This window comes from Cyprinodon tularosa, unplaced genomic scaffold (genome assembly GCF_016077235.1).
Source record: "Cyprinodon tularosa strain WSP-4 unplaced genomic scaffold, ASM1607723v1 ctg1110, whole genome shotgun sequence".
In the NCBI taxonomy this organism is placed as follows: Eukaryota; Metazoa; Chordata; class Actinopteri; order Cyprinodontiformes; family Cyprinodontidae; genus Cyprinodon; species Cyprinodon tularosa.
Genome location: NW_024037906.1, coordinates 4,153 through 19,697, shown reverse-complemented (window position 1 = coordinate 19,697; position 15,545 = coordinate 4,153). Strand labels below are relative to the sequence as shown.

Below are 15,545 nucleotides of genomic sequence, written 5' to 3'. Positions count from 1 at the left end.
ACTTCTGTAAAGAAGCGAGAGAGAGTGGTTTGATTTGTGGAACCAACTTTAGTATTCCAAAATAATATGTAATTCTGAAGTATAATTCAATTTATTAACAAAAACCTTTGTTTTCCATTATAAAGCTAAATATTCTAAGTCAGACAGGAGTTCTGAAGACTGCTGTTAAAAAAGACAAGCAAAGACTGTATCAACATTCTGATTCTTAGCCACAGCCATCTGAAAAAGAAAATGTGATTGTTTCCCTTTTATTAATACATCTCTGTTACTGTTTAAATTTTTGATGACCCTTTGAGGCAGATCAGGTATAAATAGCAGTTTTTATTTATTTTATAGAGTATAACAATGATGATGCTTAAACATCTGCTATTTTTTGTTTAGAAAGAATAGTTTGGGTTCCACAATATAATAGTGCAATTTAATTGACTATTTCTACTTCTAGAAATAGAATAAAGACAAACAGAGAAACAATATTTAAATTGAACCTATGCCCTTCTGTATATATATATATATATATATATATATATATATATATATATATATATATTAATTTCAAAAATACTAATCCCAAAGGGAAATTAGATATATACGCATATACAAATATATGCATATATAAACATATGTCCATACAAAGCATACAGTATATTACATCTATACAGTAAATACTGCATTTTTGTCTTTATGCAGTATCTTTAAAAGAAAGAATATTTGAGAAAATAGGAAAAAGGCTGACGTCATCAGGTGTTGTTTATTTTTTCCAGCAGGTTGTGAAATAATGTGACATATTTAGCTGCTGGTTTCCTTTTCTGGTAGTTTTCACTGTTTCTCAGGCGCTGATGACTCTTCACTAAAGTATTCCTCTTTCCACACAAACAGTAAAACTGCCTTCCTGTGATTGGCTGCTCAGAGCATGACGTCCATGCCGTGGATTCTGATTGGTTGTCGCGCACTGCTCTGAGTCTGCGCAGTGGGCGCAGCGCTGAAATTCAAAATTTGAACGGCAGCAGTTCAGACAGAGCGCCTCTGGTTTGGCTTCACTAGTTTATCTCTGTTCACATCGCTTGAACTGGTACAGTCCCAGTTTAACCAGTACCGCCCAGGAGGATCCCAGCTGGCCGATATGGACCCGTTTACTGAGGTGGGAGGAAAACGTGAACGGAGCTTTAGCCGGCTAACCGTTAAATTGTTAATATTAGCTACTAATGCTAACTAAAACCTCGTGAGTTAAACTGTTAATATTAGCTGCTAATGCTAACTAAAACCTCGTGAGTTAAACTGTTAATATTAGCTGCTAATGCTAACTTAAACCTGATGAGTTAAACTGTTAATAATAGCTGCTAATGCTAACTAAAACCTCGTGAGTTAAACTGTTAATATTAGCTGCTAATGCTAACTTAAACCTGATGAGTTAAACTGTTAATAATAGCTGCTAATGCTAACTAAAACCTCGTGAGTTAAACTGTTAATATTAGCTTCTAATGCTAACTTAAACCTGATGAGTTAAACTGTTAATAATAGCTGCTAATGCTAACTAAAACCCGATGAGTTGAACTGTTAATATTAGCTGCTAATGCTAACTAAAACCTAATGAGTGCTAGCAGCTGAATTGGTCGTTAAAGTTCGAGTCCAGTTCAGTTTATTCTTGTTTTTCTGCTAGGAATCCAGAGTGTAAAATTGAGTTTTTAAATCAGTTTCAGCTTTGAGCTGAAAACTGGAGCCTAGTGAGATTAAAGGAAGCCCTGCTTCAGGCTGAGTTTGTCAGATCCAGTTAGTCTCTGATGTTTATTCAGTCCTGGTTCTGCTCCTCGGTCCGGACAGGAAGGCGTGGCTCATTCCTGAAGCTGATCTGTCTGCTGCAGCCAAGATGGCGGCCTGCTGCAGAGCCCAGGAATGTGTCTGGGCCTGTGGAGCTCAGTGAATCAGATGAAGTGACAGACTGGGAGGAGGAAGAGCTAAAGCCTCCTCCTCTCTTTGCATCCAAACCGTTTTAAATGTGATTGGCTGTTATGTTGCTGTTCTTTGAAAGTCAGACCTGAATCAGGGCTGAGTGACGTTACTCAGCAAGAATGAACTAATCTGACAGTTCCTCTGGTTTCCTGGAGGCTGATTTTCTAAAGAACAGACCTGATGAGATGTCAGAGATGTTTGATGTTCTGTTGGGTCAAACCAGAAACTGTTGGAGCGGACCCGGGCCCGCAGGGAGAACCTCCAGAGGAAGCTGGCAGAGCGTCCCAATGCAGCAAACAGACAGATGGTGAAAAGGCCTCGAGAGCCACTGACAGAGTCCAACAGCGCCGTCGGCGACCCCGCTGCTGATGAAGGTGAGCGTGTTGATGAGGATGATGATGTTGGTTTAGCTGAACTCTCCTCTGATCCTCTGATCTCACTCCAGCTCCTCAGATCTCCTCCAAGCCCTCCCCGTCCAAACGCAGGTGCTCAGAGGAAAACTCTGCACCAGATGAGAACCAGGAGCCAATCACGAGCCTCGCTGTGGCCCCCGCTCCATCGGACCCTCTGACGGATAAGAAGCCCCCTGTGGGCCCTGCCAGGGTCCGGTCCTCGTCCTCTCTGAGGCCCGCCGCTCCGCAGGAGAACTCTGCCCCCGCTCAGCGACAGGATACTCCAACTATTAGAGCGACGGCGACCGGACCCCCTGGTTCTGACCCGCAGAGGAACGGGGCAGAGGAGGATCCGGCTCCCTCTGCTGCTGGCATGAAGTCCCGCCTGCAGAGGCTGGCGGAGCAGAGGAAATGCTGGGATGGTGATGAAGGTGATCATTCTCAGACTGAGGCTCCTCGCTTCCTTCATCCTCTCCCGATTAAAAGCTGCCGCTCTCTTTATTCAGGTCCTGCTGATGTGGTGCCAGACAGCACCCCCCCCACTCAGCGACAGGCGCCGGCTGACGTCCAGCCGCCTCCCTCGGCTCCTGCAGGGCGAAGGGGCCGACTGGCCCACCTGGCCGCCACCATTGAATCCTGGGAGGACGACCTGAGCCACGCCCACATCCCCAAAGCCAAGCCTGACGCCGCCGCTGCTCCCAGGTTCCCCACCAGAGTCGCAGAGGCCAAGCAAAGCAGGGCGCCGAGTGTTTCCATGGCAACCGCCAGGCCTGCTTCCACCAAGCCGGTACGTAAACCTGAGAAAGGAATCAGAACCATTTGTTTCACTGAAGGCATGGCTGCTGAACGCCCTGAGGAAGCCGTGAGCGATGCGCCCATCACCCGATACAAAGGAGAAAATATGGGCGTTTCCTCTGAAGAACATGATCCACTTCCAGGAGATAAAGTTACCGTTATTTTATATTTCTACCCGACCACAGAAATATTATTTTATTCTTGTAATCCATAGCAAACATTGAACATTTTTTACTGACCGGCTCACTGTAATCGTTATTTGTTCCCATAGCAGAATAAAAACGATGCTGCGGCCGGACCGCGGGTGATGCAACGCTAACTTTTTATCTGAACAACCAGGCAAAGTTTACATTTAAATAAAGCTGTCCAGCCTAGAGTTTTGTGCACGGCTAAAACTAGAACCAGGGAATGTAGATGAGGCACGATGGGAATCAGGGCAGCGGAGTTGGACATGCGAAGCGTTAAAATCCTGCAGGTATCATCAGCATCTCCCACATCAGCAGCAGCAGCAAACCTCTGCATAATGTTTGTTCGCCTGCAATGAAAGCAGAGCTATGATGGAAACAAAACTAAAGTTTGTAAATTCAGTTCAGTAGTTGATTAAAAATAATCTGTTATTTCCTCTGGGTTTATTTTTCTTCCTCTATGGAAGTTTTTCACAAGTTTGCCTTAAGTTTTTATTTCATGTGGCTTTAAACGGTCTTGAATTGCAGGGCCCCTTTTAAATCTCCCACAATCCTTTGCTACATTACTAAGCCTGCCACATGGGGGAAGCAAAATATAACAGAAACAACAAATTAAACTAAAACATAAACAAATCTTTAACTTGGCACACATAATAAGTAAATATTGAGATGATAAAATGAGCTGAAGTCAACTTAAATCCCTCTCAGTTCTTTGGGAAGGTGGTTTGTTCCTGGCTTCCACCTCCAGCTGATCTGCATTTGCAGAATCTAAGAAAAGAAAAAGTGTAAAACATTCAGACATTTTAACTAAAGTTTGCACCCATTAGAAAATATACATCTAAATGAAATCAACTAAATGTGGAGCTAACTATGATGAACTGTACAAACTCTGTGGTGGAGGAAGAAGAGCCCACCCCTCTCCATCCACTCACAGCTGGATGTTCTTATTTTCAGGATACTCTGGGTTCTCCGGTAAAGTCTGCTCGGGCCGTTCCTCCCAGCCCCCAGAAGGCTGAAAGTCCTGCATCCAGACCCGCCGATCAGTCGGCCCTGAGGAGCTCCAAGCAGGGAGCCGTCCTCCCATCCAGTCCGCTGAAGACTCCGCCTCTCCCCAGGGGTGTAACCCCCAGCGCCAGCCCCCGTGACGGAGCCACCGGCTCTGCTTCAACAGGCCGTCAGGAAACGACCCCGGCTGGAGGTCCAGGTGAGCTGCTGCTTAAAGGGAACCCGTAAATAACTATAAATTCAATCTAACTGTGGGAAAATCAACACTGGTTGACCATCAATTCCACATCCTGTTGATCAAATGGAAGATCCGACAGGTGGAAATTATTGCCAATTAGCAAGCAGTGGTTCTGGAACCACAGACCACTCATCGGCCTTTCTGTCTGATGTTTGCTCACTTTGAATGTTTGTGGTTCTTTAACACTCATGGTGGCATGAGGCGGACTCTGCAGCCTAGACCTGGGCGATAAACCGGAGTTTCACCGTTACCTTCATTCACTACGGTAACTGACAACAATTTCCCCATCAGTCAAAGAACTGCGCTGGTAGCTGGTATTTGCTTCCCCTCAAACACTGCAGCAGGTGTCTAATCACGACTCAAACCATGCCGTCAGAAACATAAAGAGAATGGCAGAGGAGTCCAGTGAAGAAGCGTCTAACAGCTGCAAACCAAATGACATCAGTTCATCCTGTGGAGTCAAGCTGAGATGAAGCTGAGCGAGCAGAGAAGAAGTGGAGAGCTCGTTGTCAGAGTTCAGCGTGCAGCAGATCAGTTTATAGTGAAGGTGTGCGAGTTTAAACGATGCAGACTGTTGTCACTGCACACTCAGTTCAAAATGACACCATAGATGTTAAGCAAAAGAAGATGAAAAGCTGAAAACTGGGTGAACCCAAAGTAACGCGTTTATCACCTGCAGCAATGAGAATGTTTAAACCTTTAATATTTAACTAAAATAATTTATTCATTAAATAACTTATAGATAGATCAGTTGTATTTCCTGCACGTGCCTTTATTTCTGATAGCATTTATCAATAGCGAGGTAATTTTACCGTGATGTTGAGGTCAGCCTTACTACAGCCCACACAGGTGGCTCAGGTCGTGCAGCTCCTCCAGGATGGACCATCAGTGCCAGCTGTGGAGAGCTGTGCTGTAGCTGTGAGGTGTTGTGAAGGAGGAAGAGCAGGAGCACTGCCAGAGCCCTGCTACATGACCTCCAGCAGGCCACTAATGTGCATGTGTCAGCACAGACCGTTAGAAACCGACTCCATGAGGATGGTATGAGGACAACGCCCTGCAGGATGCTGGCATTTACTAGAGAACACCACCATTAGCTAATAGGGGAGCAGCGGCATAGTGGTTAGGGCATAGAGCTTGAAATCCTGAAGGTTCTGAGTTAGAGCCCCACTCCCACAGACTGTCACTCTGGGTCCCTGAGAAAGACCCTTAACCCCACACAGCTCCCTGGGCCCCGCACAATGGCAGCCCACTGCTCCCCGGCGCTGCAGAGTGGCGGCCCACTGCTCCCCACGGGGATCGGTAAAAGGGATTTATGTTTCTGTTTTCAGCGCATTCAACTTTAGACAGAACAAAGTATTCAGAGATAATATTTCATTCATTCACGTCCAGGATGTTATTTTAGGGTTCCCTTTATTCTTTGAGTCGTTTATATTCAATCTAAGAAAACTTGGGCAATAAATCTGATTAATGGTGAAGCCTAAAAATGTTCGTTCCTCCAACCAGGGGTGAAATCTTTCCTGGAGCGCTTTGGGGACCGATGTCAGGAGCATCGAGAGCAGAGGACTCCATCAGCCTCACCCAACACCAAGCTGGTCCAGGAGAGGCTGCGGGCCGCCCAGGCTGCTCACACCGCCACCGCCGAGCTCACCCAGAGGCAGAAGCTGGTAGGTTTACCGTCCCCCAGCGTCCCAGCAAGGCTGGAAACGATGGATGACTTCCTCCTCCTTACAGGAGCGCGAGTCCGAGCTGGCTCTGATCCGCAGCCGATTCCAGAAGGGGAAGACTGTCTGGGAGGGCAAAGGTCAACAGGCGGCCCGGGCCGACGAGGCCCAGCGGGCGGCGGCCAGGGCCGACGAGGCCCAGCGGGCGGCGGCCAGGGCCGACGAGGCCCAGCGGGCGGCGGCCAGGGCCGACGAGGCCCAGCGGGCGGCGGCCAGGGCCGACGAGGCCCAGCGGGCGGCGGCCAGGGCCGACGAGGCCCAGCGGGCGGCGGCCAGGGCCGACGAGGCCCAGCGGGCGGCGGCCAGGGCCGACGAGGCCCAGCGGGCGGCGGCCAGGGCCGACGAGGCCCAGCGGGCGGCGGCCAGGGCCGACGAGGCCCAGCGGGCAGGCAGGAGCGATGCAGGCGACAAGGTTGGTTTTTGACGATGGGTTCTTCTTGTGTTTGGAAATTCTTTTAAATTTTTGTAAATGGAAATTAAAAAAAAGTGCAATTTGTTTGAAAATTTGTTTGAGTTTTTAAAGTAACTTTGCTTTTTCCTTTTTTATTTTTGAAGATTTTACATTTTTTATTTTGTTTTTCAAGTGACTCTAAACCGCCATCCAGATCCAGTCACTGCTGACCAATAGAAACGCTTCTCTACTCAGTTTAGCAGAAACAGAAATGATCTGGAAATAGATTAGAAACGAATATCTGAAAAATATACATATATATTTTTTTAAAGTAGTCCCGCAGTGAGTCAAAGCGACATGGAGCCTCATTGGTCAGCTCTGCCAGTGGGCGGGGTCTAACAGATGCTCTGCTTTGCAGGTACAGGATGAGCCCACAGCACCACCACTGCAGGAGCAGCTCAGCAGCGAGAAGCCCAGGGAGGAGCCCAGCACGCCCTCCAGCCGCCATCCTCCAGGTACGGATCTCTGTGCAGCACAGGAAGACGCTCCGTTACATTTCCTGTTTCAGAGCAAACCCAGCGACTAACTTCCTGATTCAGAGTGAAACAGATCTGAGATCAGTTGGTTGAGGAGGAATAGTTGCTGTTCCTGATCCTTTAATGTTTCCGTTTTCTCCTTTAACTCCTGCTTCTAAACCAACAGGAGCTTCTGCTCAGAAATGAAACTAGAATAAAATCTTTCCGACTAAACGAGCATCAAACCTGCAGCTGATGGCCGCTGGTTTCTTCTTCTGTGGCGATTAAACGAAGGAAGATGAGAGCAAAGAGAAGAGGAGAACCTGATGACCTCTGTTTATCCCACAGCCTTTCCTGGGGTGGGGCGGACCCCCCCAGCCTCCACCTCCAGCCCCGTGAGCCTAGCGGGGAGGACGCAGGAGGTCGAGGAGCAGGAGGTGAGCGTGGACCAGTCCATTAACTCTGCTGTCATCAACGAGCTGTTTGATGGAGTCCTGGAGGAGGAGGATGAGGAGGAGGAAGATGCTTTAAACATCTCCTCCATGTCGCTCCTCACTCCGCTGGCAGAGACGGTCGCTGCCGTGGTAACGAGTCCGGAGAGGCGGCTGATGGTGAGAAGCTTGCTGCTCGTCTTCTAACGCGTTTCCACAGCTTTTTTCATTCATTCATAGTCAGTCTGCTGCGGATGAGTCAGAGCGGCCGCCATGTTGAATGGGGCAAATCTGCTGATAGATACCTTTAATCTCAGATTATAGTTTTTATTCGTAATGTTTTTAGTTTTGTGTTACAAGTTTATTTTCGTTTCCCTTTCGCTTCGTTCTACTGACTCTATTCTCATAAAGTATAAAAATAAAGGCGTAGGGAAATCATATTTAATGTCAAATCATTCTGGCTGAAACATGTATATAAATGTGGTTCCAGACCATATTGTCCCAAAATGTACTAAATTTGTATTTAAAAAAAAATCCTGTCTAAAAATCGTTTTTCCCGTTATCTTCTGCAGGCCAGTTAGTTCTATGTCAGCCTGAACACCTAAATTCGGCCAATCATATATCAACGGTCATCTGTCAATCAAATGTTTTTGGTCATAGCATCTTGATTCATGTGTCGCAGCTAATATACGCAGCGGTTGAAACCAGAATCCTTTCCTTTCCCATTGAGTTGCGTCCCAGTGTTCACGGGGATGGACGTCTGTGTCTTCGGCAGGCGTAGAGCTAACAGAACTGGCAGCGTTGCGAGGCAAGGGCTCAAACATGTACGGCTGGAAGCCTTCTACACCAAACCAAGCTTCTGCCGCCCTGGCGTCCTCTTCCACAACATCTTCGTCCCCGCTTTCCTCCTCTAAATAAAAAATGGATGACGGAGGAGACTCATCCACGACCTCCGACACTAAACTCTCCTCCTCTTGCATGTTTCCTCTGTCCATAGCGTTCCTTGACAGCGTCGTTTCTAAGTCACCAATTTAGTGCTACTTGGTCCCAATGTTTTCTTTTTACTTTATTGTCCTGGGACTCTAAAACTACTATTGCTACTTATATTTTTTCATATTAGTAATTTTATCTCTTTAATACTCCCCTAAAAAGTTTGTTCCTAATCTGTGTCTAAACCAGATCTTAGAAGGTCCACGTGTGACAGTTTTATGAAATAATGAAGACCACAATGATTAGATTTAACCAATTGATTTTTAGATTCCCCTCCACACACACACACACACACACATTATAAAATAGATTGATAGAGGCGTATCTATAATCTTGACATATAGTTATATATATATAATGACATGGACAACTTTTTTTTATGTATTCAGAGTGTATACATAACTAGTTTAGTACAGCTATAATCACTGAGCTGATCAACGTTCACTACATCAGACCTTCACTAATTTCTCCCACATACAATATGGCGGTGACGTGCGAATCTGCGCCCGACGAGGCGTCTGCGTACACTACTCAAAGAAATTAAAGGAACACTTTGTAATCAAGCATCAAGTTAATTAAACTTGTGGGATATTGATTTGGTCAGGTCAGTAGCAGAGGGGGGTGTTAATCAGTTTCAGCTGCTTTGGTGTTAATGAAAAGAACAACAGGTGAACCAGAGGGGCAACAACCAGACGACCATCAAAACAGGAACGTTTTACAGGTGGAGGCCGCTGATATTTTATCCCATCCTCATCTTTCTGACTCTTTTAAACCAGTTTCGCATTTGGCTAGGGTCACTGTCACTACTGTTAGCATGAGGCGCTACCTGGACCCTAGAGAGGTTGCACAGCTAGTCCAACTCCTCCAGGATGGTGCATCAATACGTGCCGTTGCCAGAAGGTTTGCTGTGTCTCCCAGCACAATCTCAAGAGGATGGAGGGGATTCCAGGAGACAGGCAGTTACTCCAGGAGAGCTGGACAGGGCCGTAGAAGGTCTACAACCCATCAGCAGGACCGCTATCTGCTCCTTTGTGCAAGGAGGAGCAGGAGGAGCACTGCCAGAGCCCTACAAAATGACCTCCAGCAGGCCACTGGTGTGAACGTCTCTGACCAAACAATCAGAAACAGACTCCAAGAGGGTGGCCTGAGGGCCCCACGTCCTCTAGTGGGCGATACACTCTAGTGAGACTATGCAGGCAGTTCCTAGAGGATGAAGGAATTGATGCCATTGATTGGCCCCCACGCTCGCCTGACCTAAATCCAATAGAACACCTCTGGGACATTATGTTTCCATCCATGTGACGCCGCCAGGCTGCACCTCAGACTGTCCAGGAGCTCAGTGATGCCCTGGTCCAGATCTGGGAGGAGAAACCCCAGGACGCCATCCGTCTCATTAGGAGCGTGCCCCGACGTTGTCAGGCATGCATACAGGCACATGGGGCCATACAAATGACTGAATACCATTTTGAGTTGCTGCAATGAAATTTCAGCAAAATGGACTAGCCTGCCGCATCATTTTTTCTCGGGGTTTCTTTGAATTCAGCCCTCTGTAGGTTGATCATTTTCGTTTCCATCAAATGATTCCTAACGCATCACCCAGTCCTTATCAGGATAAAGAAACAGCATGAGACCTGATGTGTTTTCAAAGTGTTCCTTTCATTTTTCTGAGCAGTGTATAAACGTCTGTTCTCACCTCCCTGCAGTCGTCCACCCCAGCCAGCTCCTTCCTCCTGAAGAGAGACGCCCCAAGAGAAGAGCTGCAGGGGACCCGTTCTCACGGCGACGAGGACCATAAGCTGCCTTATAGGTGGGAAGCTGTGATCTGCCATGGCCTGGGGGGGTGCTAGCTGCTAGCTAACCGTGTCGTGTGTGTGTTAGCATCGACGCCTACAGGTCCATTAGGGTGAAGGAACCAGAGCGCCCGGCGGTGAAGCAGGTCATCGTGAGGAAGGAGGATGTTTCTAAGCGGGCGGAGGAGCCTCGCGCGGCCAGCCTGTTCAGCATGAAGCAGAGGATGAAGGTACGCGTCTCTGCACGGCTCCGCGGCGCCGAGCCACGCTCCGGCAGAGCTAACGGCGCTGTGTCTGCAGATGCTGAGCAGCGAGATGAACCTCCAGCAGACGGTGATCCATCAGGCCAGCCAGGCTCTGAACTGCTGCGTGGACGAGGAGCACGGCAGAGGCTCCCAGGTGGAGGCGGAGGCGGAGCGGCTGCTGCTGGTGGCCAGTGAGTTCCTCTGATTCACTCGGGCGCCATGCTGACCTTCGAGGTCGCTGACCTTTTCCCTCCCTCTCTCCCTCCAGCTGAGAAGAGGGAGGCCCTGAAGGCCGAGCTGGAGCGCCTGAAGGGGGAGCCAGCTGGGCAGAAGAAGAGCTCAGCGGATTCTGAACCTGCTGCCTCCAAGGGATCCATCACCCTGCAGGAGCTCCGCCTGCCGCTGAAGGCCGACTTCGTCTGCTCCACTGCCAACAGGCCCGGTAGGACCGCAGCGGCGGAGTCTTTCTCCGGCTCCTCCTCCATTTCTGACGCTGTGGTTTGTTTTCCTCCCAGATTCAACCAAACATTCGTTTTTTATCGTAATACGTGCCGGAGCGGAGAACATGGTGGCCACGCCGCTGGCCAGCACTCACCGCGGCCTCAGCGGCGACACGCTGACCTTCCCCACCAAGTTCACCCTGTAAGTCCCAGACGCCGCGCGGCGCCAAACGGCTACGCTCCTGTCCTAACGGCCTCCTCTCTTCCTGTCCAGGTCGGACGTCTGCAGCGACTTCAGGATCGACCTGGACGTCTACTGCTTGGTACGCCCGTTGGAGGGTCTCTGTTTCCATGGTGACCGTACTGTCATGGTTTTACTGTTCTGTTCTGGATTCTTTCAGGTCCAGAAGCAGGAGCTCTGCAGCGAGAAGAAGAAGAAGGCGGCTAAATCCAAGGTAAGGCGCGGCGCGGTGAGGGGAATGTTTGGTCTGGGTGTCAGAAGCAGCCGTTTCAGGAGCCGTGTGTTTCCAGAGCGTCTGGAGACTCGTCTCTGAGGCCCACGGTCTGTGTTTGTCGGTACGGACGCTTAGTTTCTGCTCCTCACAGGGTGGGGGCGCACAGGGTGGGCGGGGCTAAAGCTGCTGGTTCTGCCTCCATGTCTGATCCTGTCTTCTATCTACAGGCTATCACTCCCAAGCGGTTCCTGACCATCACGGTAAGTCCAGCTCCCTCCTCTCTGTTCCGCCTCTTCCTCTGCTCTCACTGAGCCGCTCTTTCTTGTTCTTTCAGAAAACCGCGCAGACGCCAGGTACGTAGAACCACTTCAGAACCAGAACCGCTAGAAACTGTCCAGCTAACCACTGACCAAACCTCGCCATCTGCAGTTCTGGCCAGCCCCGGGGGTCCGAACGCCGTGCGCAGCAGCAACTTTGTTCTGGTTGGATCTCAGCGCCTGACGCTGTCCTCCATCGGGAAGAACAAGTTTCCTCTGGAGAAGGTGAGCAAGAAAACCACCAATCAGATGTCCTGGTGTTTAGAGCTCATTGAAAGTCAACGGGGATGATTTCCAGCAGGGGGCAGCGTAGCTCCGACTGAGATAGAGCCCAGGTCTGTTTTAGTCAGACTGCAATTCAGCAGCAACTAATGGGTCTGACAGGAAGAGAGACGCGGTTACAACGTTAAACACATCCGCTTTGGAGGAAATTAAAAAATAAAATCTGTTAATCTCACGGGGAAAGAGTCAGTTTTACAGCCACTGGGGTATATGCAGCATTAAAATAGAAAACTTTCCCCATGATAGGAGTTCAGGAGGACAGAAACAGATCAAGCAGTGATCCTCTTTGAGCCTCACAGAAACCAGAATAAGGAGGAGCAGACAGAGCAGGTCAGAGCAGCGGATCTCTCTCACCTCTTTAGGGAAAAAAGAAAGAAAAACTTGGAGAAACTTCCCAGATCTCTCTGAGAATCGCCTCTCCGTCACCATAGAAACCGTCCCACAGAGTTTATTGCTGCGTTTTTCTTTTCTTTACACATAGATCTCATTATGTTTTTAATAGATGAAAATGCTCTATCTGTTCTGGTTCTAGATGCTGCACAGACTAGAGCTTTGCTTCTAGAATCTTTTTTAATAACTTTTCATAATCTGTTCCAGTCAAAAGTGGGAAAAAAAATTTTTTAATGTGTTATAGCACAGAGACAGAAGGAAAATAGTCTGCTCACCCTGCCTGGTCAGAGCTTCTGTATATGCAGCCAGAACAGACCGGTTAGAACAGACCAGTTAGAACGGTCCGTTCTAACTGGTCTGTTCTTTTATTCTCTGCTCTCTGAGCCCAGATGAATTGATACCGATCGTACGGGAAGGAGGGGAACCAGAACTGGTCCGTATGCGCGGGGCCCTCAGCCTGAGACGCCCTGGTCGTCGGGTCTGGAGGTTTTTATATTCCAGGAAAGATGTTTATTTCAGGTCCAATGTTAAGCCGGGCCTGTAGCGCCCCTCCTTTACCCAGAATCCAGGTGGTCAGAGTGTCACAGTGAATGATGTCGCACAAACTGGCCCCCACTTCCTCACCGCCTCAGCCGTATCTAGACCCACAGCTAGTTCCCGATTGGCCCTCTGGCGCCGGGGCATGGAATAACACAGCGCAGACCACGCTTCAATATTGGGCAGAAATCAATGATATCTGCGACACGCTGCTGGGGGAGGATAACCAGGCCTTTAGTTTCTCCTGCGCCGCTTCAGAAATCAGTCCAGCAGCATGTATTGAAATCCCAGCAGAACCAAATCCTGTTCTTTGGTTTATGATGTTTAATAAAAGAAATCAAAAGAACATCACCGCGCTAGAATCTGAAAACTCCAACTGTTGCCTCCAGCGTATCGGATACAGCAGCATATAAAACTAAACGTATGGACCTGAATGCCCAGAATGTTCCAGGTTCTACAGGGTTTGTAGATTTAAGAATTTTAACAACAAAAATGAAGCAGTTTTCTATTTTAACATTTTTACAAACATCAACCCATGGTTCCTAAACCGGGTCAGAAGGTCTGAGAGACTGATCTAAGCACAGAACCAGCAGCTGACTCAGAGGTTCTGTAGAACCGGGTCTCGGTTGCGGGGACAACTGTTGGTTCCAGCCTTAAACTCCTCCCTCCCCCTCCTTCCAGGTGCCGTTCCTGTGCCCGCTGGAGGGCCACATCCACCTGAGGCTGCAGTGTGAGGTGGACTCCAACGTGGAGGAGAGGGGCTTCCTGGTGAGTAGCAGCCGTGACCAGAACCTCCGCCGGGTTCCTCCATGTTCTAACCGGATCCACTTTGCCCACGCAGACCATGTTTGAGGACGTCAGCGGCTTCGGAGCGTGGCACCGGAGGTGGTGCGTCCTGTCCGGGTACTACATCTCCTACTGGACCTACCCTGATGACGAGCGGCGGAAGGTACCGGCTGACCCCTCCCCCGTAGAAACCGCCATTGGAACCGGTCGTCACGCTCTGTTCTCCTTCCAGAACCCCATCGGTCGCATCAACCTGGCCAGCTGCACCAGCCAGCAGGTGGAGCCCGCCAACCGGGAGTTCTGCGCCAGACCCAACACGCTGGAGCTGATCACGGTCCGACCGCAGAGGAAGGACGACCGAGAGACGCTGGTCAGCCAGTGCACCGACACCATGTGTGTCACCAGGTGGGTTCCTCCTCCTAACCGGATCGGACCGGTTCGGCCCACAGCAGAGCCACTCAGCAGCTTCCTTCTGCTTCCAGGAACTGGCTGAGTGCCGACACCAAGGAGGAGAGGAACCTGTGGATGAGGAAGCTGAACCAGGTCCTGGTGGATCTGAGGATGTGGCGGCCAGACGCCTGCTCCCGCCCCCAGTAATCCCCCCCACCCCCATATATAAGTGCAATATATCTAAGAAATGTTGATGTTTTCCTGTTTGAGACGAGAACCAGAGGAAGAAGCCATAGATTTACGGACGGCTAGCTTCCTCCTGTAATGCTAACCTTTATAGCCACATTTAGCCGCTCTGCGCCGCTTTTAGCTAACCGCGATGACCAACAGCAAGGCTTGATGACCGATGCAGTTCCTGCTCCGGCGTTTGGGTTTGAAATTTTTCTGATGGAAGGACGGGTTCTGATGGAGCCGCCCCGCCACGGCCCGTTCAGGCCGGTGGGACCGGTTGCCACGGCGATGTGCTCTTCCTGCTCAGTGGTTTACTAAAGCTTGTTTTATTTATGTTTTTGATGTAATGGGAGTAACGAGCACCTGCAGGTGCTGATCAAGTGTTTTTAAACAGGATTGGATAAAAGATGGCTCCTTTTTTTCAGTGTTCAGAATGAATACAGGTTTTTAAAAAAATCTCCTGACTTGTTTTTGTTTTTTCATTCAGGGCTAATCGGATTAGCTGCTGCCACAAACAGCAGAGGCTTCAGTTCAAAGACGCTCACATAAAAAAAATCAGCCTCTCACCTGCATCCAGGTGAAGAACACACCTGATAGAAACACAAACACCTTTAAAGGAAAAGTCCGATCAGCAGGAATAATCAATGGATCATTATTTATACCTGAAACGTTTGCAGTGTTTTAATGGATTTAGCGTTAATCAGTAAAAACATAAAAACTATTTTTGTTGCGATCACAGAGTCTGGGAGCGGCCATTTTTGTTCAAATATAGTAACCCCCCCCTCCTGCCATGATCCATTGATCATTGCTTGCTGACTGGACTTTTCCTTTAATACCTGAAGCTAGGAACCATAATCTAGTGCAGGGGTTTTCAAATGGGAGCAGCGGCACCTAGGGGTACGGAGGGGTTACTACAGGGGTACCGCAGGATATTTTCATAGATTGATGAGTTTTATACTGAATGTACATTTTAACAATTTTGTAAATTTATTGTGATGTAAGCAAATATATTCTAAAACTAGGGGCTACATTTTATGTTTTCTTTACTACTTTGAAAAAATGACAGAAAAAT

General features: G+C 48.7%; 1 protein-coding gene across 1 annotated transcript; it reads left to right on the top strand.

The window, feature by feature from the left end:
- The first annotated feature begins 979 nt into the window (after nt 1-979).
- anln (anillin, actin binding protein) lies at nt 980-14,924 on the top strand. Its single transcript, XM_038298586.1, has 23 exons — nt 980-1,138; nt 2,171-2,321; nt 2,393-2,770; nt 2,846-3,126; nt 4,274-4,523; nt 6,066-6,226; nt 6,294-6,695; nt 7,093-7,189; nt 7,538-7,800; nt 10,314-10,417; nt 10,489-10,630; nt 10,701-10,836; nt 10,914-11,087; nt 11,161-11,287; nt 11,360-11,408; nt 11,487-11,540; nt 11,768-11,800; nt 11,875-11,893; nt 11,970-12,082; nt 13,748-13,834; nt 13,908-14,015; nt 14,085-14,257; nt 14,335-14,924. Exons 1-23 carry the CDS (start codon nt 1,121-1,123, stop codon nt 14,447-14,449), a joined length of 3,435 nt encoding a protein of 1,144 aa, XP_038154514.1. The 5' UTR covers nt 980-1,120; the 3' UTR covers nt 14,450-14,924.
- Nucleotides 14,925-15,545: the final 621 nt, after the last annotated feature.